The 26,768-nt window shown below is 39.7% G+C and overlaps 1 protein-coding gene across 1 annotated transcript; it reads left to right on the forward strand.

Annotated features, from left to right (window-relative positions):
* Nucleotides 1–5,769: 5,769 nt before the first annotated feature.
* LOC130185753 (mitochondrial adenyl nucleotide antiporter SLC25A23-like) lies at nt 5,770–26,768 on the forward strand. Its single transcript, XM_056402385.1, has 10 exons — nt 5,770–6,458; nt 11,957–12,080; nt 12,258–12,345; nt 14,715–14,826; nt 15,155–15,313; nt 18,056–18,208; nt 18,470–18,583; nt 21,048–21,215; nt 22,270–22,420; nt 22,508–26,768. The coding sequence occupies exons 1-10, from the start codon at nt 6,243–6,245 to the stop codon at nt 22,687–22,689; spliced, it is 1,467 nt and encodes a 488-aa protein (XP_056258360.1). The 5' UTR covers nt 5,770–6,242; the 3' UTR covers nt 22,690–26,768.

The following is a 26,768-nucleotide window of genomic DNA, read 5'->3' on the forward strand; positions in this document are numbered from 1 at the left end:
GGACGAGTTACACGCCAAAATTTGGCGGAAGAATAATAATAAGCCTGAGGAATATTAATAGCCCCGAGGCACTCCTCTCAGCTATTCTAGCTGCTGAGCACCCGTGGCACTAATAATATTACAATAAAACTACAATTAAGCATCAAAGCGAATCAGAAAAACTGTAAATTGGACCAACAGAAAAGTTCTCTTTATGGTCCACTTCAGCTCTGAGTCTCAGTCATCATTCTGTTCCCACTATAGTTCCTCTGGAGCTCTCAGACCTGCTGCTTTGACCTACTGCTTTGGATTATCCCAGTTATTCCTTTGCCTCCTTTAGTAATAATGGTACATGTAATAAATGCAGTTTATTTGTTGTAATGCTGTCATCCAGAAAAGGCTGTGTACTATATCAACCACAAGAACTTTAAACCTCATGTGGGAATGTGTGTGGACTCCCAAAAATTGCTGTCCTGATCACCAGCAGAAATTCCTGGGGCAACATAAGCACATTTTGTTTTCTAACAGTTGGATATAAAATTGCTGTATAGCTGTGAAGAATTATATGTCTTCATTTAGCAAAAGGAGGATTTAATTTTTGTTAAATTAATGTGACAGACACACATGATGATGAGATGTTTTGGAATATTTCATTCATTCGTGTGATTTTATCGCAAGAAATTTAAAAATCAGTTCAATAGAAATGTATTCTAACCCATTAATTATACAGGACTGTCATGTCCAAACCTGCATTCCACTGGTTCACATACTGGTGGCATACTAGAAAACACTACAGTACTATTTCCCAGAATCAATACACATCACCTCTACAAAACAGAAGCAGTTTTATCACAGTGTCACCCACCATGGACTGGCACATCCCAGCCACTGTGCCATGACTAGTTTTTCAGGCTGCACCAAGTGACCAGTGTGTTCGATATTCGTCAGGTTACATGCATCAAATGACACACTACATGATGCAGCTGTTTTTAAAAACTACGTGTTAAAAATGCTGCTGCCAGAGTCCTGGCAAACACATAGTGCAAAGTGCATCACCTCAGGGTCTGTTCAGAAATAAAGCAAAACCCATTTCCCCTGATCCAACAACATTGCACAAACAGCTCAGGTGACAACTGTAAAGATGATAGGCCCTATTTTAATCACAGCTGTATGGGTGTCTCCAGCTGCTGCTTGCCTCATGTATATGTATTACACCCCTGAATAGGTGAAGATATAACTTGTGTTAAAAACAGCAGCGACTGTTCTGGTCTCAAGTCAGTAAATTTAGTGACCAACACACAGACGAAGGGCTCCCCCTACAGGCTGTGTAATGGAAGGGACATCACCAACTCATTCCCTCAAAATAAAACAATAAAACAGTAAACAACATGAACATACATTATATTGCACATAACATAAGATTCAAGAGTACATTTGATACTTTATATTGTACCCACTACATGTGCAGCAGCACAAAGTGCAGAAGGACTGTTAAAGAGGAATATAGATCAATTGATCAGTTGATTAAAGTGATGATGGTCTCATCGCTCTAAAACTTTAGCTGACAACCTTGAGCAGTGGAAAGAAGCAGACTTGATGGTCATCAGTGCTGCAACTTCCACCTCGACAAAACCTGATACATCCTTGTTGTGTACAGTTTTCTGCTAACAATCCCTGCACAGACGGTGTCTGCTACATCACCAGGAGATGAGGCCACCACTTTCCCAGGGCCTTCAGACAACAACACAAACTCACTATTAAAATGTTAAACTCATATTTGTTATAATATATTCAACAATTTACTCCAGGGAAACCTTTCTCTGGCAAAGTTGGTTTAAAGTAAAATGCATTTTGTGTGGGACATAAGTTCTGAACACATTTACGCACAAGGTTCATTTAAAATAAAACAATAAAGTACATCATTTCCATATGAACATAACACAGCACATACATATGCACACAAGAAAAATAACACAAAGGTGGTATTGTCTGTGATTTACATATAAACCAATGAAATGAAGTGTTAACAGTGTTGCTGTTAAAACATAATGAATCTACACTCCACCTCTGCAGGTGCATCCAGCAATCATCCCTTCTCCAGCCAATGCCGTGCTGATTTGTTGATGCATTGTTGTACTAGAGGTGACTGTGAGACTGGAAAAATTGTAATGTGGTATAAAGCCATAGTCTTTGGTGAGGTCCTGCCACAGAGCAGGATAAGTCTAATCTGAATTTACTGCAGCTTCATTCATTCTTTATTTATTCCTTATTCTTATGTGAACTGCCTCATGTAGTTAAATGTTTTACTTGTTGCCTTCACTGTAGTCTATACACTTTAATGTTTGAGCAGAGAACATTGTCATTCCGCTCAATTGAATTTGATTTGTACAGCATCACATGATAACAGACATTGCGCAGTGCATCATGGGAGTCCCCCCCAGAGCTGATTGCATAGGAGAAGAGCCTGATAGCTGAGGGCTCCGCCTCCTCCCATTCTGCACTTAGAAACTACAGGAACCACAGTGGACCTGCGTTTAGAGAACGAGTATTCTGTTGTGATAATAGGGAACTATGAGCTCTTTGAGATAGGTGGTGTCTGACCATCAATGTCTTTGTAGGTGAGGATGAGGATTTTATAGGGAGCCGATGAAGCTAACACAGGAGAGATGTGATCTCTTCTCCTAGTTCCTGTCAGTATTCAGCAGCATTTTGAATCAGCTGGAGGTTTTTCACTGAGTTATTGGGACATCCTGATAATAAAGAATTACAATAGTCCAGTGTAGAGGAAACAAATGCATGGACTAGTTTTTCTGCATCTTTCAGAGACAGGATGTGCATGATTTTCCATTGTTGCATAAGTTAGAAAAGGCAGTCCAGTCTGTTCAAGAATATAACTCAGAGATTCATTACCGTGGTGCTGGAGGCCAAGGCAGGATAGTCTCATAATGTACTGTCATATTTTACTATAAAAGAACAAGTATTTTTATCATTCCTAATTTGTCACCTGTATTTATTTTCTTTTTCCTGGTGGAGGTGATCAGAGTGTGATCACATGTACATGTAGCCTACATTCAATCCACCCATGAGCCATTAAATATGCAGCCACTACACCAGAGACAGCCACATTAAGGAAGAAGTGTAGACCTCTATAATCCACATACAGGATTAGAAACAAACTCTCTACAGATGAGCTGGAGGGGAACTGCCGCCCATAGACTCATGTAAAAGGTCGCTTATTATCAGCTGAAAATCTCATATCTGCTCACCTGCAGTGGTTGAACAGAAGAGGACATACCTCTGAGCCTGAGGCTTTCAGCTGCAGGACGTCAGTGAAACGGAGCTTCTCAGCCTGACATTATTTACTCTTATCTTTATTTAGTAATCCAAAAATGTTTATAATAAAGATTCATCCACACTGTGTCTGTAGTTTGTGTCTGTCCAAGCCTCTCCTTCTCCTGTTGATGAACCTGATGAGCAACAAACTGTCAGACTGCTTCTTGAAAATGGCGAAGCCACTGAGGATTTCATATCTTGTCTCCCAATGATAATAACATGTTGGATAACTGAATGTTCTGAGAGGCTTGGTTGTAATGTTTTGCCCACACATTGAAGGCAGGAAATGTAATAAATGACGGTAAATGACTGGACTGCAGGAGAACTGTTGTACACCGTGAGGTATCAGTCACAGAATGAGGTTTATTCTTAGAGCAGCAAAGGGTTAGTCTGCAGAAACATCAGTCACCATCCATCCATGTGAGACTGGACCATGTTCCTAACCCTGGAATTTTTAAATACTGGCGGAACACTGTCTCTGATTCCTGCTCTTTATCAGGTCATTGGCTGCTTAATAAAAAAAACAATATATGGGTTAGGTCCATGACACCAATAAAGAACTGCATGAAACACTGACCGTTATAATCTCTCCTTTCTCTATCCTGTAGATGCTGACCAGGCACTTCACTATCCTCTGCTGCACGTCACAGCTCACAATCCCTATTATTAATGCTATTAATAGCCAATAAGCTATCAATGGTTCATTTTACTCACACAGTGATCCGCAGGATTGGCAACTAGTACAATGTCAGTGCTCAGATCTTTAAATGCTTATTCTTATCATTATGTATATATACTACTGTAGTTACAATTTAAAACTGAGTAAAATATGTTCTTGTTACTCAAGTAAACATAGCCTATATAGGCCTCAGAAGGGCAGACCGACGATGGTTGTAACGCTTTTTGACATTTCTGTCTGTTCCTTTTAAGCCAGTGTGTTCACACTGTGATACTAACTAGATCCATGTCTGCTGTTAAATGATGTGGGTGTTATCTCTGCAACTCAAACAGTAAATGTCTGGTTTTATCTCAAACACAAGGAATGAAGTGTTACATTTCACCACATAGTCTGGGTTAGTTGTAACATACATACATCTCTCTCACTCTCTCTCTCTCTCTTTCTCTCTCTCTATATATTAATATATATATATATATATATATATATATATTAATATTTCAGTCTTTTATTTTACCTTTTTTAAAAAGCAATACCACATAAAAATATGACAATACAAGTAAGAGTACTGCATTCAAGACACATGTATTGTGTATTCAGTGTGTGTTCTATTATATTATTGAATTGTTATTGTACCAAGGTACAATGTACAGTATAAGAAAAGCAGTTAAACAAGGGTCAGACACAGCAGCAGGACAGACTGTGCAAAACTGAAAAAAATTATGAAAAATATCACACATAGTGGGAAGTATAGTAATATTTGATATTATCAAATATCGGCCCAAGCCTAAGGTTGTGTGTGGTTAATAACATATAATAACAAATAATCCATCCATCTATCTATTATCGTAGGGTCGTGGGGTGGGTGGGTGGAAAGGACCCAGGCCCAGGGTTCAAACATAGTTCCTCCTTGCTGTGAGGTGACAGTGCCACTCAATGCTCCACCATGCTGCCCTAATAATAAATAAATAAGTGAATAAATAAAAACTAGAGATGAATCATGCAGGAGTTTACTTATAAAATACTTACAAAGGTAAACAACTGACCTATTCACAAAAAGCAATTAAAATGAAAGTATTCTAACTCAACTCAATTTTGATTAATCTTTGTGACTCATTAACCTTGGTTATATTAAACTACTTATTAGACTAGGTTAGTAGACTCTCCTGAACTTAGCAGTATTTGAGCTGGATCAATAATGTTTTCAGTTGTTCAATGTTCGTCTGTCCATCCATCCCATTCTTATGGATATCCCTGTAACGCCTTGAAGGAACTTCTTCAAATTTGGCACCTGGACTCAAGGACAAACTGATTACCTTTTGGTAGCTAAAGGTCAAAGGGGAAGGTTAAGGAGTGACCTCACAAAACGTGGCTTTGGCCTTGTGAATGCAATATCTCCATTATGCCTTGAGAGAATTTCTGTAAATTTGGTAAAAAAACATTAATTTGGACTCAAGGAATAACTGATTAGATTTTGGTGGCAAAGGCTAAAGGTCAAGGTCAGTGTGACCTCACAAAACACTTTTGAGCCAGCAAGAAATTTCACACAAATGGTTCATATTTTATATGACTGGATAAACAGGGATGTAACCTGAAACTAGTCTGAGTAGAGGAATACAAGGAGGAAGAGATTCTGGCTACATTCTGGATCTAAATAAATAAATACAACACATTTCTTGCACGTAGTTGCAGTAAACGGTTTGAACTCAGTACCCTCTCTCTCTATATTCGACTCTCTCTCTCGCTCTCTCTCTCTTCCTGTGCTGGATGGTGTACTGCCGTGAGCGCGCGCGCCGAAGATGCCGTGCGTCTCGTGTGATGCTGCAGAGCCGCGCGTCATCACTGAGAGCGGTTGCTTCCCTCTGATGCTGGTTTGGTTTTTTGACATTTACCGACTTTAATATACAGATACCGGGTATCGCGTGACTATACTAGTGTAGACAGTGTGAGCGCGCGCACAGATGTGCTTTGAGAGACTGCGGTAAAAACCGCTTGCTCATCCTCCGCGTGACGGAGATATCTGAGTGAGTTGAAGGAGTGCGTGTTACTGAGACGAGGATTAATCTCACGCTAGCTCGTCTAAAGCCGCATCCATCCATCCTCCCGGGAGGCACGTTCCCCGGTAGAGAACGCGGCGGGAACAGCGCGGCGCTCCGGTCTCTCCTGGAACAAGGAGAAACCTCGTCCCGGTTGTGACAGTGTTATGTGACATCGACAGTCGACCAGTAACGAGCACCGGCTTTCCCTCTTTCACATGGGCGAAGACGAGGAGCGGTTCAGCGTCCGGACCCACCGCGGAGGAAACGAAGAGAACGGAGACAGCAGCGGAGCGTCGCTGGACCCGGAGAGAGAGAGGAGATATGCGGAGCTGTTCGAGCAGCTGGACCTGAATAAAGATGGCAGGGTAGACATCAGCGAGCTGAGGACAGGACTTGCGGCTCTTGGTTTGCACCGGGGAGAGGCGGAGGAGGTGAGGAGACGGGACACTGATGCTAGGACAGGTGCACACACACTTAAGCGGCTTTATTGTCCTGAAGGAAAATGAGTGTTGCCCTGTATTAAGATTTAGATAGAATATAGCAAGAAATGTAAACAATTTTTGTCATATAGGCTAAATGAGAGATAACAATATCTTACACCAACTAATTTCTGTAATAAAAGGTGATGAAGAGGGGAGTGTTCATTCATACTTCCATTACTCACATCATTTTGTATCTCCCCAGTGACATAAGTAATATTTGTGTAAATGCAGTAAAAGTTGTTATAGCTACCTGTTTGTTTGTGCACAGTCTATTTGATTGTGAGCACTGAACCATGTTAAATTAACTTTTAAGCTTGAGGCCGCAGTACAGTTCTTAGATTTAAACTTTACAGTAGTGTGTTTGAAGTTTCTTGGATGTCACAGGGAAAAAAAACTGAATATGAAACCACTGAACTGTCTCTCCCATCTAATCTGTCTCTACTCGACTGGCTAGAGTGTCCAAGATCCACTCTGTGGTCCACTTTGTGGTCTGATGCCTAGTAACGGTGTTCTCACAAGTTTAACCACCTGAATGCCAGAGCATGTTGTGAACTCTACCTCACAACTGGGGAAAATAAGTTGTAATATAAAGGCTGTTAGTGGTCCACATCTTTCCATCTTCAATGTTCACAACTCAATTTAAATATTTCTTATAGAATCACAGAAAATGGAAAAAAGTAAAAACAAAATAAAAATAATGTGGGCATCATAAAGAGAGATAAACGATCATTGTGATATTGTAGTATTACTCAGCCGTCATATAACAAGATCATTCTGGGGTAATTTTCATATTTGGTTTTCATTCATTTTAGGAATTCCATCCAAACCCAAATTCAAACATCTTTCCAGAAATGCGTCATTTTGAATCTAGAGCATCTAGAAGAACCCTGAGTATGAAAGCAGACATTCAGCTAGTTCTGTGTCATTGCAAAGAAATGTGGTAACTGAGAGTCAGTTCAAACACTTGGGAACCTTCCTAGTTACATTCAAAGAAATGCTGTATCATTAAAGTATGAGAGCACTAAGTGTAAGGGGTTACAGTTTTGTTTTCTCCATTACAACCAAGGCAACATGGCTAATAAAAGAGAAGTCAAAATTGAGATAAAGGGCGTCGAGTAGCTCAGTTGGTTGAGCATCCGCCCCATGTGCAGAGGCTAAGGTCCTGCAATTGGCCCCAGTTCGAGTCCCACATTGGACAGCCCTTTGCTGCATGTCACTCCCCCTCTCTCTGCCTCCCCATTTCCTGTCTCTCTCTACTGCACTGGCATAAAAGGCCCCAAAAAAAAAAAAAAAAAAAAAAATTGAGATAAAGGTTGCAAAAACTTGACTCAGTATCTCATATTTCAGACTTCCTACCTCCTAATTTTGAATTAGTTAGTAAAAAGATACAGAAAGTCATAATTTTGACTTAGTAAATCTCGTTATAAAACTTAATAAATGTCTGGACCATGTATGGTCAATGTGTGAAATTAAGGATGTAGCTGAAAACTGTCGTGGAAAAACTGTAAGCTGCAACTACTTTCAATGTAAAATCAATCAATCAACATATGTGCTTAAAAAATATATTTCAATACACATAAAGCATTTATAATAAATGTATACTATTATGGTTGTACTTTATTAGAAGAAATAAGACCAAAGTGTTGTCAAACTGGATAAGTCTTAGTTTTCCTTGGATCCATTGCAAATACAACCAGTCAATGTCAATCAGTGTTATTAACCTAAAACTATTAAATATCATTTCTCTCAGAGGTCTTATGTCGCGGTCGCTGCATAATTCGAACCACCACGAAAAGCAGTCACGTGGTACAGACAAGAAGCGAGGCTTCACGTCATCAGTTAAGTCATACATTTAAAATGATACACGCATCGCGCTTCACTGGAAAAGCACAACTGTACTCGACACACACTTCGAACAACTCACGTAACATCACTAGCAATTGTACTACACAGTCCAAAAGCAACAAAAAAGTCCACCAGTCTGAGGTGAGCCGTTATGTCAACAGGGTACATGCCATTAGCCCAGCGCCATTCTTAACACATCAGTACAAGACAAAGATGCTAAGTTGGCAACACTGACCAGCGGTGTAACTTTCAGTCAGTGGTATTCCCGCTCCACTGTTGCGATTTTACTGTCTCATAATTTTGTTAGTCAAAACTTTGACTTATCAAGTAAAACTTGTTATTGAGTATCTTACTTTTGAAAAAGTAATAATAATAGATATATAATATACAAAATGTTCATCACCTGTTTATAGAGGCATATACCATTACTTTCTTAATCATATTCGTATATCATGTGTATATTATTTATGGTGTTGACAGACAAAATGTATCTTCAACATTAGAAAATATAGCATTGCAGCATGACCTTAGGGTGTAGAGCACATGGGCTTAAATTCCTCGAGAAGTGAGTCGCCAGTTTGACTGAGACCATAGGCTCCATGTCATTCTCCACAATACCACTATCAAATACAGACATAACAAATGAACATTTAGCAGTGTAATATATAAAATAGTATTTGAAATATTAAGTAACGTAACCTAAGTAAGAAGCCATTTTCTGGCTTTTAATAGTATGAATCCAAAAAAAAAAAAAAAAACAGTGCAGTCAAGTCTCTGGGGTGAGACTGTGATTCCATGTCATTAATCAACCTCTAACAGTTACTAATTTGTGTGGCCTGGTTCTAACACCATATAAAGACTGCTCCAGTTTGCAGAGGAATCGAACCCTTTGTGGATGAATATTTTAACAGTCTGTGTAACACAAAGCTGCTACACTGCTGACCTGGGATGTCAGTCTGGCTCCTACATCACTTTACTGTAATCTACTTATTTTTGCATTTGACTGCAGCAGGCTTTTGAATGTTTATGACGATGACTCTTTTTAGCACAAACTATTGCCTACAGCAGCCAGACCATCCACACCATCCACATACAGAGACTCAGAGACCTTCTCTGCTGCACCAACTTCACAACCTGTGAAAATGTGAGGATTTGTAAAGAAGGTACAGACATCGCTGTCAGTGGGAGTGAGTCGCTTGCTAAATGTCTTCTTTTTACCTCTAAGATATTCCATAATGTTCTATATCACAATATTTCCTGCTGTTTTCAATATTTTTCATGGTATTGGAAAATTTTTTTTTTTTTTTTTTTGCAGGTTTGCTCAGTCTGTCCTGCTGCTGAGTCTGACCCTCATTCACTACTTTGTTTACTGTGCACTGTACCTTGATATGTGATAAGTAAAACCTTGAAGTGCTGTTTAGTGGCAGCATCGCTTATAACTGATACATACAATACAATAATATATTATATATATTATTATATATTATATTACATGACAACATTATTGTTATTATATCATAAAAATAATATAATATATTGCGATATTTGGACTGTACTGTACTGAGATATTACATTTTGGATATCGCTCGAGCCAAGTAGGCATTACAGAGAAAATAGAATTAAAAGCCTGACCAGGCTACATGCACAAGTCCTCCAAACTAGAAGACAGAAGTTTTAACACTTTAACATAAATTTGCAAGAGATGCAATACATACCCACTCACAAAAAATTCTATTTAGATAAAAGACATTTTCTTTAAATGTGTTATTTTGTTATCATTGGCTTAAAAAATAACACCTATTAGCATTTTCTGATCTTCCTCCATCAAGCAGTTGTTCATTGCTCTACATGTACAGGACATGTACAGGAAGTCTCTGAGGAGACACAAGCAGCGTTTGCAGAAAATTAAAACTGTCTTATGTTCTAGTCATAAAGGATTCCCCTGAACAAATGAGGGACAACCAAACTACTTCACTTCACACAAATGTCTCTTTGAACGTGTAAAAGTCTCACTAGTTCTCACAGGTTTAGAAAACATAACACACACAGTGGCAGTGTATAATCAGCCAAAAACACATGCTCAGGACGTTCAGATGTTCAAAGCTGCTACCAACAAACCCGCCACAGCACCGCTGTCTGGGCAGCTCTGACTTCAGGACATTTTTAGACTTTTTACTCTCAGCAGGTCAAGTAGAATAAATTAAATCTGAGGTACTTGAGACAGTGAGCTACGTTCTGCAGTCATATCTGGGGAAACAAAGAAATCCTTTGAAAGAATTCAGGCTCTGCACCAAACCCTAATCCTTTACTCCCTGCTCTGTTGCTCTGTTGTCCATCCCTCCATCAGATTTCACTGAGGCCTGGTGACAAGTTTTTGGTTTCCTGGTAACAAACAGACAAACAATTATCTGCCAACTGAATCCAATACAGCATTTGTTTTGGGTCTCGCTTTATTTTACAGGTCCATAATTCCCAAGTAAATTCCAATTTATTTCCAAGACATTTACTCAAAAGAAAGCTGGTAGCAATTATAGAAAAACTAAAGACAATGATTCATTTCTATATTTCCAGTTAATTCAAATTGAGTGTTAATGTAACTTAGAGTATGTGCTTCACTAAGTTAGTCATTTTGTTTTGTCTCAGTGCAGTAAAATATTTGAAATAGAAATACGAAGAATACACTGATGATGTGTGGGTGATGCAAATCTGTCATTTCTGCCCAAGCCCAAAAAGTGACTTATATATTTATTTTTTAATTCTCTGCACTGGAGACAGTCAGAGCCATAGGCATACTGTTTTCAGGTTGTCTGTCCGTCCATCCCATTCTTATCAACACGATGTGTCAGAAACGCTTCGACAGAACTTCTTCAGATTTGGCAAAAACGTTCACTAACAGTATAGGATGAATTGATTCGATTTTGGGGGTCAAAGGTCAAAGTACTCGGGCAGGGTGACCTCACGTGATATCTCAGTAAGCCTTGAGGGAACTTCAGATTTGGTAAAAACGTTAACCTGGACTCAAGGACGAAGTATTTGAATGTTGTATGCTTTATATATTTGATATATTTATTTATAAATTATAATTTATTATTAGTGCTATTTTCTATACAGAGACAATGTTTGTATATTCTGAATTCCTTCTTTGAGGGCCTGGTCGATGTTCCTGTGATGAAAAAAAGGGAACGACTTGTAATCATATATTTCGATATCCATTGTTGAATCCAGAATAAAAAGATTATTAAAAACAAATGTCTCTACACCTTGTAGCTGTGCTTGTACTGAGGTTATAGCACAGAACAGTAACAGTACCTGAGTGTGTTTCCTCCTCTCGGTGCATAGGAACTAGTCGTGTATTTTCTGTCTCTCTTTCTAGAGAGGAGAGGTTGTGTTTGCAGACAGGTAGGCTGTGTTTTACTTCTTGACCTTCACAGGGAGCACAGAGCCTTACATCCTGTCCTCACCCTCTAAACCCCCCCCACCCCACCCTACCAACATCTCCATGCCATCTTCACTGTTAAAATGTCTTCACCTGTGCACACATACCTCAGAAATCTCCACCCACTGTCTCCACCCTGCTGAATGACTGGCGCTTCTCCCTGCAGATCGTCCTGGAGAGTGACATCAACCACGATGGTTTGCTGGACTTCCAGGAGTTTTCTCAGTACCTGCGGGCTCACGAGAAGAGGCTGCGGCTCATCTTTCACAACCTTGACCGCAACAATGATGGTGCAATCACACACACACACACGCACACACACACACACACACACACACACACACACACACACACACACACAAGCTCTCCATCAATTACAAACATCCTTGTTTTTTCATTAGCAAACATGAAACATGAATATCATCTTTACATGGACTGAACAAACAACTTCCTGTTTTTCCCTGTAGGTCGAATTGATGTGGCCGAGATCCAGCACTCGCTGCACAAGCTCGGGGTGGAGGTCACCATGGAGCAGGCCTCCAGAATACTGCAGAGGTGAAGAGTGTGTGGGAGACTGCAGGCAAAACGAAAAACATACATTTCCTACTAAATACTTTTTCTGATTTTATGAGAACTACTCACTAACCACATGGAAATACACTGGCTTCACATCTGCTCAGTATCTCTGTCTGATGTTTACAGGACAGCACTGATTGATTGATTGATTGATTGATTGATTGATTGATTGATTGATTGATTGATTGATTGATTGATTGATTGATTGATTGATTGATTGATTGATTGATTGGTTGGTTGATTTTATTCACACATATAAAACATTACAAATAAATTGTATATAGTTTTTTTAAAGGAGAGAATGTGCAGCTGAGGTAAGAAACCCATCGAGGGGCTTATGTGAAACCTCACCACAATGTAAAAATAAAAATTAAATCATAGAGAAAGAAAGACAGGAAAAAAGAAAGAAAGACGGATTGAATGAAAGAAAACAACACGATATATACAGTGGAGGGAATACAGATATTTAATTGGATCTATCAACCAGAGATACAAAGAAAAAGAAAAATACATAAACCAAATCACTATTAGTTCACCCTTATTCCCATCCGAGAGCTTATTAATGTTTCTTCTAAGTTTCTTTTTAAAAACAGGTAGGGAAGGTGTCCACCAGGTGTAAGTTGGTGTTCCACAGGTGTGCACTGCTCCATATCTCATAAATCCCACATGAGTCCATTTGAATATCTGCTGTTAGAGTTTTATAACAGTTTGTTCATGAGAGGTCAAACAGGAAGTTTGAGTCCAACTCATCCCAAACATAATGTCACTATCTCAGGTAACTTACTGCACGTCTCTTTATCTGTGAAAATACATTTATTCATGAAAAGCCCGTGAAACATATAAAAGATGAAATGTTATTATTATTTATTTGGTTCAACAATTTTTCATGGTCTTTTCATATTTTGTTGCCATTCTGTTTTTTTATTTTTATTTTTTATTTATTTATTTATTGTGCAATTATTAGTCTTTGACTCTAAACAAGAAAGCAAAGCCAATGTGAAGAAAACACAAAACATAGTCACATGTGAATTGTTGTGTCACTGGATTTTGTGTGTTGTGAGTTTGTTCATTGTTCACCTACACAGGTGTTTTGTGTGTGTTCGGGCGTGTACAGAGCTTGATTGACAGCTGTCTGATGCTCTGATTACGCTTGTTGCTCCTTTTTTGGGAGCGGTTCGACCGACATGATTAGTCTTACTGGTTCATGTGGTTTGGTGACCTCATGATTCAGACACACACACCCTGCTCCACTTCAAACTGAGCGGTGTGCCATTGTTTTCAGTGCTATACCAGAAAGTGGCTTTATACTGTCAGCAAACTCTGGTGCTGTAAACCTTCCTATTCATTCTGAAGATTGGGTGGGAAGTATATAATTTTGAAACTAATATCCTGAAAGAGAAGTGCTCTAACAAAATCATTAGGAATACTCTTAGTTATGTTACTGTCCCATCATCTCAATGTGTTTGGTCTTACGTATTTGTGATATTTTGTGGGAAAAAAGCATGGAGGATCTGTGATTAATACTGTATTGATAACAAATTTAAAGAGGTGTCTTTCAAGATATTACAGAGTTAAACATGTGTTCAGAGTATTTGCCATCTATTTTCACTGCATATATATATATATATATATATATATATATATATACAAGACTGTTCGGGATTGATGTAGACAACTTTCCGAAAAAGAAAACTAAAAGTGAATATTGAAATAGTTATGTTTGATGTAATACTATGTTTTTTTCAAGATAAGATTAAACATATATGTAATTCAACTTTTTATTACTTTTGGAAAATTCCATATTCATAAGAAAAAATGGTCAAGAACGAAGCCAAGCCTTTCCTGCTCTTTGTTAATGAATTTAAGCAATATAGCACCAATTTATCTGATGTTAAAAACAAAAAAGCCATTAATACCTTAAAACTATTGAATTGATATAACATGCTGCATATAACACAAACTCTGGCTATGTGTGTATTTGAAAAAACAAAACAAAAAATCAAATTTCAAACTGAGCACAAGTCTAATGAGCCAGAATATGTGAAAACGACTGAAAGGGGAGTGCAGGGTCTTTAACAGAAGAATGGTGTCAGAACATGAACACTGCAGGTCCAGTACCTTGATGCAGGTTTATGAATGAGCTGTTCTTAATGGAGCTGTCTTCCACTAAATATGCCCTTATTTTGAAAGTCATGCTTCCATAACTTTTATTCCACAACAAAACACGTGTTAAAAAAGACTGAGGCCCCTGGTTTGGAGTCGTTCAACTTAGTCAGTGTTCAAAGAGGGATGTCAAAGCTGTATGTGATCTGGTGATGACACAGTACTGTCTGTGTTCTCTCTCCCAGTATGGACAGGGATGGCACTATGACCATTGACTGGAATGAATGGCGAGATCACTTCCTGTTCAACCCTTTCCACAACATGGAGGAGATTGTGCACTACTGGAAACACTCCCATGTGAGTCATCAGGTTCCACTGATTGTTAATGATAAAATAATAATGACAATAATGACATCATAAAGGTGATTTTTTACATTTTTTTACTTCTGAAATCATAAGCAGGAAGTGGCACTATTTTACAAAGTAAAACAAAGCAGGAAATGAACAGACAAATGAGAGATGGTTAAACAACATATGGTGATAACTAATTGCTACGTTAATCAGTAATTATAAACATAGGTGTAGATTTGTGTGGTGTATTGTTAAGTGATGGTACAGAAGAAGAGGTGGAACTTTATATTGTACTGTATACTACAGATCTGGCCTCTAATTTCTGATGTGATAGATGTTTGACATCGGGGAACATCTGACAGTGCCAGATGAGTTCTCAGAGCAGGAGCGGCGCTCAGGTCTGGTGTGGAGGCAGCTTGTTGCTGGAGCCATGGCAGGGGCAGTGTCCCGAACAGGAACCGCTCCTCTGGACCGCCTCAAAGTTTTCCTGCAAGTGGGTCATTTAATTATGGCTATGTAAACTGTACTTTATACGATGCATTATGTATAGTCTTGTCTTAGGCATTTATTGTAGAGCAAATATGCAGTTTGCAGGCTCTCCACAACATTCCCCTGATCATGGTATTTAATATGATAATAACAATAAAAATAATAATAATAATAGTAATAATAATGATAATAATAATATCATACAATAGTTTTGTAAAATGTACAATGAAAGTACTACAGGATATTTATAGTATTAACAGCTGTAACAGTTCCACATCAGCTGTTAGTGAATGTGATGCGGCAACATTGTTTTTAAGTCTGAAGCTCACTCTTCACTGATATTCACTCACACTCACATAGAGTGATAAAGCACATGGTGGGTTGTGTGGGTGGTTGGAGTGCTGCCAGCTCCACCCATGTTAAAACCCTGAAATATCACTAACCGTTTAGGTAATAGAGAATAACTGACACTGATCAGCTCATTTATTGTCATCATTTTCTGAAGTGAGGCAGTAAAATAAGTGATTAAGTGATTATTGATTAAAAGTCTAAACCTAGATAAATGCCCAATGCCTCTGTTCATTGAATTTGGAGTGTGAAAGCAGCTTTAATCAATATTTTGTTTATACAGATGAGCCGACTCTGCAGTTCCCGGTTTTAAAGTCATTGTTGTGGTTTTCCAGTCTGCAAACTATACTTTTTGGTTCACTCTCACTGCTCTCTAATCATTTTCTGCCACAGCAGCAGCTGATTTCAGAGAAAACCCTGTAAAAATCCACTACCACTACCTGCTCAGCACCAAACAGCAAACACACACAGTTAGAGAACAGCCGGAGAACACAGAGCCAGATATTTCCCTCAGGAGCTGGTGAGGAACCAGAGTTGATATGAGAGTGAATATTAGACTTAGCTTCATCAGGTGGACGCTTGTTTCCAGTGCCCCCATTACTGCAGGTCTTATGTTGCTGTTCCTCTCTGAGAACGATAATTAGAAGACCCAAAAGCACTTTTTATTTAGGTTTCAGGGTTGATCATTCTTACAGCAGTATCGTTATTCACCTCGGTGGAGGATTCTACATCAAAGGAGAGAGATACTGTAGCTCAGAAGGTAGAGCGGGTCATCCACTAATCAGAAGATGGTGGTACATTCCCTCACTCCTCCAGTCCACGCATCGGAGTGTCCTTGGCAAGAAACTGAACCCCAAATTGCTCATTGGTGTATGCGTGTGCATGATAGAGATGTGCTGTGTATATAGCAACTGCTGTGTGAAGGCTGTGTGAATGGGTGAATTTGACTCATGGTGTAAAGCATTTTGAGCAGGCAGGAGGCTGGGTAAAGCAGCCAACCACCCTAGCAACCACTGGACACCGTGCCCAGGGGTTAAGATTTCTTGCAAAGATCGTGTGGCAGCAGAGAAGATGTACAGCATTTTTATATGCACTCTAAATTTTAACCACTAGGTCGGGCCAGAGAGCGCACAATAGGCACACATGAGGCTCTGTACCAGATCACATAATGAAAATGTCATGTAACTCAAATGACTGTCACTCAAGAGTTAATTCCTGTTTTCAGTAGGTGGCGCTGTGACTGAGAATAATTATTAGTATGCAGATGTTTTCAGTGTGAGACTGTAATCAAACATGTGAAATCTAGGGAAGACTGGAAACGTGTAATAGTGTTAAAGCCACTGAAGGGATTGCACGTTTATCTGCATTCTTAACTTTGTCCACCAGGTGGAGCCAGAGGCCATACAATAGGCAGGCATGGAGCTGTGCATGAGACCACACAATGACATAATATTAGTATCCACATGTCTTCAGTGTGAGACTTTAATCATATTTCATATTTACATTAGGTGGCGCTATGAGCATTAGTAAATACATGCATGTAGATGTGTTCAGGCCGGGACTCTTATCAAACATATAAAGTTTGGGACAGTTTGGACAATGCATGCTCGAGTTATAGTGAGTTGGTATTTCATGGCGAAGGATCGAAATTCACCTGGCAGGTTGCTCCACAAAAACTCACAGTTTTGATTATGAAGCATATTCAACTTCTTGCAAGCATATGATGACGAAGTTTGACATGGGTGTGGTCAACCCTCTAGGATTAGTGCATCAATGTGTAAAACATAACATTTCCTGTTGCCACAAGGGGGCGTTATGAATATCACTAAATATTTGCATATAGTTGTGTTCAGGGCGGGACTCTTATCAAACTCAGAAAGTTTAGGGTCCTTTCGACAATTTGTGTTGAAATGAGAGCAAGTTCAATTTTCATAGCGAATCATCGCCGCGGCAACAATCGTCCTCCAACGAAAATTTAAAAGCTTCACAATTTACCATCGCAGGTATTAATATTTGACTTAATGTAGATCTGATTAATTCGCGAGGAGGAGTTTGTTAAAGTATGATGTCTCTAAATTGCCAAAATTGCAGATTAAATTCAAAATGGCTGACTTCCTGTTGGGTTTAGGGTATGGGTTGTAACAATGTTTTTTGTATGTTTTTGCATGTTACATGTGTCTACCAAGTTTCCTGCATGTAGGTGAAACCCAGTGCTAAAGTGCTCGGGGCCTAATAAACACTGCTGTATCAGTTAAGATGTTAGGAGCTGGTGAGCTTCAGAGACAGCATCTCCTTTTCCATCCTGTTCCGTTTTCTGTCCTGCAGCTGGTTACATGTGCACATTATATTAGCAGAGGTTGTAATGAGATGACTGACCTGCCATTGTTTGTGTGTGCAGGTGCACGGCTCCACGTCTCGGGGCATTAATCTGTGGTCCGGATTGAGGGGGATGGTCCAGGAGGGAGGTGTCTCCTCACTCTGGAGGGGAAACGGTATCAACGTCCTCAAGATTGCTCCTGAATCTGCCATTAAGTTTATGGCCTATGAACAGGTCAGCACTCCAACCATTTACTGACACTTAGCTTGTCACTGAATGTTTGTGCAAGTCACTGAAAGCTGAGACAAATGTATTCATTTAGGGGAAACCCTGGCACAGATAGGGTGAATGAATCCTGCATCAGTTTCATACATAATCAAAGCCTTTGCACATCCCTCCTCTCATGCTGCATTGTACATTGTACACCGTCTCTCTTCTGTGCCCTGCCAACATCTTCTTCCCCTCCTCCTTCTCCTTTCTCTTCTCTTACTCCAGATCAAGTGGGTAATCCGAGGCAGTAAAGAGGGGGGCAGTTTAAGAGTACAAGAAAGGTTCATTGCTGGCTCTCTGGCAGGAGCTATTGCCCAGACCATCATCTACCCCATGGAGGTCAGTCTGATGTTTGTGTTAATTCCACAGTCATTCCTTCTTGATGATTAGTCTCCCTCTTTTCTCTGTATTTTACATATATGCTCGATCTTTAATTGCAGGGTTCACCTTAACTAAGACATGAATGAATGCAAATGATGTTGTGTAAAAACACAAATTAACAAATTTAATTAACAGCTGCAAGATTCATTAATTGACCCTAAGCACCACTTCTCATTGTTGTAGAGATGTCCTTAGCAGCTTTATTCAGATCAGCATTAGGACTAATTAGCTTCCCACTTATTACACGTATGCAGAAACTTTATTTCGGTGTTGATCAAGTGGATTAAGGAGATGTAGAGGGATAGAGCCAGTCTGAGACCCCCCCAGGGAGCCTTAGGCAGGGCCCAGACACTGATGGTGGAGGAATGAAGTTGCAAGTGGCTTACACTGCATTGACAGCAGAGAGAGAAAACATAGGAAAGGTGGTTTAAATGTTCCTCAATGTTACTGCTGCAGCCATAACACTCAGCTAAGATGATCACTGGATGATGTGAAAGGCCGTGCAGAGAACCCAATGAAATCAAATGGCTAATAGAGGAGAGGCGGAGCCTCGGTGTGATGAACAGATAAGGTGGCTGCCAGTTGTCTTCCTGCTTGAAGTTGCGCTAAAAGCTTTTGTACATGAAAAACATCAGTTGAACAAATGTTTACTTGCAGATGAAAGCCACTGAATAATCAGATAAAGATGAATGTGGTACAAAAAAAATAATGGACAGGAAATAATGTCTGGGTGAGAGAGAAAGCCTGAATGATTGATTGTGAATCACAGTGAGCATTGATCACAACAAACCAATTAGATGCATGACACTCACTGGATGTAAGTTTGTTACAGCAAAGATGGCTGATTGGACGGGCTGAATAAAGAAAAGAAGAGTGGAGTGGAGTGTCCTTGAAGAACAGTCTGAACAGGTGGTATGTGGGCATCCTCCACTAGCTAAAATATGGACTTCTTTGTCCAGAACTGAGCAGCCAAGGCCCAGGTTACATTGAGTGATGTAGATTGCAGCTGTGCTTGAAAAGTCTTTGTGATATTGGTAGAATATTTTTATTATAGGATTATAGGATTTTTGATCGCAGCCTAAAGGATATATTAGCAACAGAAGAAATGAATGTTCTACTGGATGCAGGAAGGGCCACTGACAGCATTATGTGTAGGAAGTGCTTGGCTGGAATGCCGATTGAGGAGACTGGAAGGTGTGGTGCCATTAAAGATCTGTGGCTGATTTGAAAAGGAAGATGAGGGATTTTCTGCTGCTAAAAGATGTGTATCCATGTTGGATATGGTGTTGGTGAGCTGGTGGGTTGCTGGCAGGAGAGCCGACTGCACAAATGGAGGAAACGGAGATGACTTTTTTACATGCTTACTGAAGTAAGTAAGAAGAAGTACTGAAGTAAGGCTGAAGTTCGGGGCTGACTGCCCAAGAAAACTCAAAGCCATGGGTTTAAGTTGGGACAGATCCAGGTTGGGTGGTGGATTCAGACCTTTTTCCGCTTAATTTTTCTTCGAACTTAAGCAAGTAGCAAGATAATGATGAAGCAAAAAAAAAAAACAGATTCTAACCTCATTTTATTTAGCGCTTAAGTGCTGTTTTGCTCCAGAGAATTCACTCCCCCCATCTGACATCACTTCTATCTGGAACACCTAATGGTGGTAAAAAGAATGTGGTTAATCAAATGAAGTTTTCAATATACCATTTTTTTTGGCAATGCAAGATAAAAAAAATAGTGATAACATAATAAGACATTACATAAGATAGAGTAACATAACAAGACGTAATTTAACATAACGTAACATGATGGCAACTTGAGAACAACGGACAGCTTTTTAGTATTGCTATAGATTTAGATGACTCATATATATTTTGATTTTCAATTTACCAGTTGATCGAACATCTGTCTCCAGAGGTGGAAACAAACACCAATGTTAACTCTTGTCTCTATCACATCTTTTCATCTACTGAAGTTAGCACGCTAACCAGCTAGCTCCAGCCACTCTGCTCACTTTCTTATAGCGACTCACTGTAGCCTCCAGTGCTCTGAAGACGTAGCTGCTCAGAGGACATATTATAACCTCTTGTCTTGTAAACAAAATGATTGACGAAGCTCTTGTCAAGCGACAATCAACACCACCTGCTCCCAGCAGGAAACAACGGGTACATACCCCATCTCATCCAGGAACTTCTTGGAATTTGGGGGATATGTATAAGTAGAACAAATTCTGGACTACCTTTCTTAGCCTGCTGCTACAATGACCCAGGAGCAGGAAATGGATGGATGGAAAATGACTTCTTGATGCCCATAAAAGAATCCAAAGATTAGTTCTGTCTCCTTGTCCAGTTGAAGAATTAACCTTTTGCCAGTGGTGTCCTCACTGTTCTAACCATATTGTTCATCCTTCTTCTCCTCCTCCTCTGCTGGGTAGGTGCTGAAGACTCGTCTCACTTTACGTAAGACGGGACAGTACTCTGGAATGGCCGACTGTGCCAGACAAATCCTGAAGACAGAGGGGGTACGAGCTTTCTACAGGGGCTACCTGCCAAATACACTGGGCATCATCCCCTATGCTGGCATCGACCTGGCTGTGTATGAGGTGTGTGAGCATGTGTCTACAGCGCAGTGTGTGTGTGAGTGAACAGGCCTGTTTCTGGTCTGGGAATTTCTAAAGTGTAGAGGTTATAAAATGTTGTAATCCAGGCCAAAGAAATCAGGAGGCTGGTTAAATTCTCCACAGAGGTGGGCGATAAAAAGTGACTTTTATACTTTACAGAAGATACAGAAGAGTATGTTTGAGAAATAGTGTCACTCATTCATATCATTTGATGAGAGAACACACTGAAAGCAATGGTTTAGTCTTGGATTTTGACATTTCTAACTTTAAACTTATGTAGTTCTGTAAATTAAGCCAGCATAAGAATAATTAACAATGGATCCAATAACTATGGACCCACAGAGAGTGATCATCAGCTCTGCAGTTTCCCTCAGATCCACTGAGCTTTTTAGTGTCTTATAGTTTGCTGTTTTCCCACCATCAGATTCAGTTCTCATCAACCTAGCATCATCATCATAACTGTCTTTAGAGAAAAAGCTCCTATAAAGCCACTGTCCTCTACCTGCTCAACTGTTTGCTGACTTTACAACAACTTTATAAAATGATGTCAGATTTTGTGTTTTCAGCTTGTTTTGCCTCCAAGTGACCAAAAGAATCAGTTACTGCAGCTTTACCTGCGAACTGCAGTCTCAATAATGTTATCAGATGTTGAATAGCAGATGTTTTGTACATGAAATTGAGCCACTGTAGTGGAAACCAGGAAGAGCTATAATTTAGATAATTATTAATAACAGGTTTGAGAAAATATATCAGTGTTTGAATAGGAACTTGGACTCGTGAACATTTACAGTAAATATTTAGCATTATTCTGTATTCTTTCACAGCAAAACCATATATGTGTTACTCTGTCTCTTTATGCCTTGACTGCAGCACAGATGATGTCACGGAGTGTGTTTATACAATTTTATTTTGAAATAATTCAAATGTAAAAGTTAAATTATTATTTTCTTGTCTTTTCTCTCTTACCTCTAATATCCCTCTAATCTTTTCCACGACTCTTCTCCTTTATTGTCTGAACTCTCCCTCTTGCTCCAAGACTCTGAAGAACGCCTGGCTGCAGAGGTTCTGTGTAGATTCAGCAGATCCAGGAGTTCTGGTCCTGCTGGGCTGTGGCACCATCTCCAGCACCTGTGGCCAGCTCGCGTCCTATCCACTTGCTCTCATCCGGACACGCATGCAGGCACAAGGTCAGCTACACTGTAGATTTTCACATTTTACAAACATACAGGTTCTTCTACCGGCCTCTGTAACTTCCGTCACTCCTCTTCCTTCAGCCATCACTGAGGGGAAACCCAAGATGACGATGGTGGGCCAGTTCAAATACATCATATCCCATGAAGGCGTACCAGGCCTGTATCGTGGTATCACCCCCAACTTCCTCAAAGTCATTCCTGCTGTGAGCATCTCCTATGTGGTGTATGAGCACATGAAGAAAGTCCTGGGGGTGGGGTACTAGACTGAGACAAAGAAGATGGACAAACAGCAAAAAAGGACAGAGAAGGCAAAGACTCATTGTGCTGGTGGAGAGGTGATGAAGCAGCTCCTCTGTTGTTCAGGAGGAGGTCAGAAAGGAACCATGGCTCTGCTGTAGACTGCACTTCCTGTCGACACATTCAGGTTTGAGCTTGTGTAACATGCAGATAGTTTGTCAGTAGATCATATTCATGTGTGGAGAAGAGGACGAGGTTTGACACTATTATACCACATTTATACAGGCCATACATCAACTCCCAGTGTATTTCTAGTTTATGCTCCACAGTTGAACAGTCAGGACATTGTAACAGTTCAGACTGGGGTGTACTAAGTGTTTGACTGACTGAGAACATACAGTAATACTGGTGTCTTGAGAAACACAGGGTCATTTCATTTCATCATTCACTAAACATCTCAGAGCGGTCAAGATGAAAACGGCACTGCGTAAAGAAATGGAGAAACAGAGAATCGAACCAGCAGTTCAGAAGCTGATCAGATGTTAAAATGCTGCACAGTGGTTCATTATTGATAAATTACTTTATAAAGGAAGCTGTGCATTCACCTGATTGGCCAGTGCAGTCAGTCTCTGGTTGATATTGCTTTGTGTTGCAGTAAAGTCTAATTGTTCTGCTGGACGTCCTGCTTGTTTGTGCTGGAGTGGCTCTGTATTAGGACTGCTGCAGTGTTTTTTTCACTCAGTGCTAGATGTGAAGAACACAGCCTTAAAACCCCAAAACTTGTTTTTGTCTGAAGTACTTTACAGTCAGAAGCTGTCTCTGTCTGTATCCAGTTGAGGTTGGTGGGTTTGTGACTGCTGTTTTCAGATTGCCTCCATGGCAACCATGACAGCCACAGAAACCACACAATGTGAAACTGCACAGGAGATCATTTTAATCAATTAAAATACTCATATAATATATATAGATATTTAATAATATATAACTCATCTACACTAGCAGTGGACACACATGTTAATATGAATGGTCCTGGAGCAATGCCAGCATCAAACTTGGACTTTCCACTCTGGGTCAATCAACACTGTTTATCATATTAGTTAAACTTAGTACCTGTGTCATTGCTAATGCTTTCCTCCAGTTTGGAATAACAGAGGGCTCACAAGTTACTACGACCAAACACAAACAATAAGAAAAGCAAGTCCAAATTTTTTTAATTAAAAAATGTGTTGTGGTGTGATAAAATACTTCCTGAATATGGCCTCAGGTACTTTGCACAATACAATGTCCTATTTGTTTCACATGTACACTGCAGTTCATCATACTGCTTAGTTTTCAGATCAACAGACTGTTGACCCTGTAGAACCAGAAAGGACAGAACATTTAGATCCATGGAAGCTTTGACTCAGTCATAGAAACACATGGGATCTGACTGAAGGTGCATGATGTGCGAAAATAGAAGTGCATCAGCATCTCTGTGCAAACAAAGAACTGTGAAACGGTATCAACAGACTGTGAGGAGCTGAGTGTTTGAACAGCAATCAATACACTGGAGTTTTGTTTCTTAATCATTTTGACTGAGAAATGAGGCAGTCCTTGACTTTATGAAATGTTGCTGTCCAAATACTTCAAAGGCTCAGGGTGGAACTGTTACTTTTGAGGTGTAAGTAGTAGCCTCTAGTTTCATCATGGTGGGGTGCAAAGCCAGCAGTAACGAGACTGAAGAGGTTGAGCTAATTAAAAAGCTGTCTCTGCTACTGACATCACGTAGCTCATCACAGTTTAACTCACTGATATCTCTCCATGTCGTCTTAATCCTAGTTAAATAAAGCAATCCCAATTTAAGGTCCACTTACTATCTTTTCCTGGAGCTTTCAATTGTATCACACAGGCTTAACAGCAAATGTAGTTTGCTTAGTTGTCATGGAGATGGAAGTATTGACATACAAACTCAGCATCATCCTTAGTACTTTTTGTCCATGTTAGCTAAGCTAGGTATGAAAGTTCGTGGAAATTGTAGTTTGAGCAATGCAATCCCAACTCAAAGTCCACTTACTGCATTTTCAGGAGGTTTCAACCTGGGGCAACTAAGAAAATTGATGATGAAAATCGGGCTGTTGAAAGCTTTGGAAAACTCTAGTAATAGACTGTACTGTGGGAGCCAGGAGGGCTGTCAGCGTCCCAGCAACCCTTTACTCAAAAGTAGATTCATCATTTGTTATCTTTGATATGAATATGTTATTTTAAAATGTTGGGGGGAGGGTAATGCAGTATGTTTTAAGTGAAGGAGAGGGTCCATCTGAGGGCCTTTGTTAGATATATTGACAGAAGAGAGATGACAGGGAAAGAGAGGAGAGACACTGTGAATAGTGATCTACATACACTGGTTCCTGGACTTGAATCTGGGACATAACAGTTCATGGTTGACCTTAAAGTCTAAAGCAAGAAGTGCACATGGTGCACTTACAATGAAGCTAAAGATTCAGCCCCCTGCCCCAACAGTGGGGCCAGTCCTATAAATGTGGATGTCGCTGACTGACTGAGTGATGAAGTGACACCACTGGAGTGTTGGAGAAACAAATCTAGTGACTTTTTGGACAAACCTTAAATACTGTCTGTAAAAGAAAGTCGTGCTGTCCCGTTGACCATCTGCAAGCACACCTCTCTCCGCTGAACGTATGGCAGCTGATGTGAATGAGCTTCAACATTTCTCTGTGAGTGATCATGTTACAGTAAATCCAACTGAGCTCACAGCTCATTGTCGTTACTGATGTGTTTGGTGGTTTTGTTAGATGATGTTATGAAATCAGGATTTTAGGAGCAGCTTGAAGTGACTGCTGGTTAACATGTCATCTTAATGGGCCACTTTTTCAGTCACTGTTTCAAATTTGTTCTGTTGTGTAAGATACTGTATATGTGAGCACAGAGAGGAGAGAAGAGAAAAGATAAAGAGCTGAACCCAGCTGACCCTAGACTGAAACCAGCTGACCCTAGACTGAAACCAGCTGACCCTAGACTGAAACCAGCTGATCCTAGACTGAAACCAGCTGACCCTAGACTGAAACCAGCTGACCCTAGACTGGATGATAATACGATATGGTCCAGGCAGATACAAGGTTTTGACCTGGTCTTGTACAGTCCCTCAGTAGACCCTTAGTTCGGATTGTTTAGAATTCTATATTAAACTTTACTATAGTTATAATTTATCATATCATATAGTACCATATGTACTGCTGTACATGTCCAACAGTGGTGTTTAATACTTTTTCATATAATATTATAAGGGCTGTCAGTCTGTGTGTGCAGATTCTCTGTTACTGTCCACCTGTTTACCACCATGATACTAGAGGCCAGTGTGATCTGTGTGTATTAATGCAGATGATTGAGTCATGACAAATATTTCAAACCCTCTGATTTTCTGACTTAGAATATATTTTGTAAATTTAAAGTATATTGAACTATTTTCGATACCAAAAACCTCAACCATAGCTAAGTGTCAGAGTAAGAGGGCGGAGTCAAAGGTAAGAAAGAGGTGAACAGGTGATTGAGTGTGCATCTGTGCATGGTTTTAAAAATCATATTTAGATATAACTTGAATATGAACTGCATAAAAACTTTTTATAGTAGTTTGTTGGTGCAGTTCTGAAGCAACTGCATGTAGGTGTTACACTCCCATAGACCCTGAATGTCATTATTTGCATAGTAGGCAAATGTATAACATGTATATTATTATGCTTATGAATGCCTAATTCCCTTAAGAGTTGATTTTCTCTTTGTTTTTGCAAGCGTACTTGAAATGATGGATGCTTGTTGCCACTGGGGCCTTGCAAGCATGATGTACAACATTTTGAAAGCATGGGTGCATGTTTCTGAGCCTTTTTTCAAAGGTGTAGCCGGCTAGCTTCAGTGTGAGGACTGTATCGCCTTTCATCTATCGGCTATCCCCAACCCCCCCCAAAAAAAAGAAAAAAAAAGAGCTATTGTAGAATGAGTTTGATAAGAAACATGACAAAAAGAGCTTTCTAGTTTTGATAAATCATCTATGTCAGATGAATGTGTGCGTGCACTTTACATGCCTCCATGATGGAATTAAACCTGTGACAAAGAA

This window comes from Seriola aureovittata, chromosome 17, assembly GCF_021018895.1.
Source record: "Seriola aureovittata isolate HTS-2021-v1 ecotype China chromosome 17, ASM2101889v1, whole genome shotgun sequence".
NCBI classification, from domain to species: domain Eukaryota; kingdom Metazoa; phylum Chordata; class Actinopteri; order Carangiformes; family Carangidae; genus Seriola; species Seriola aureovittata.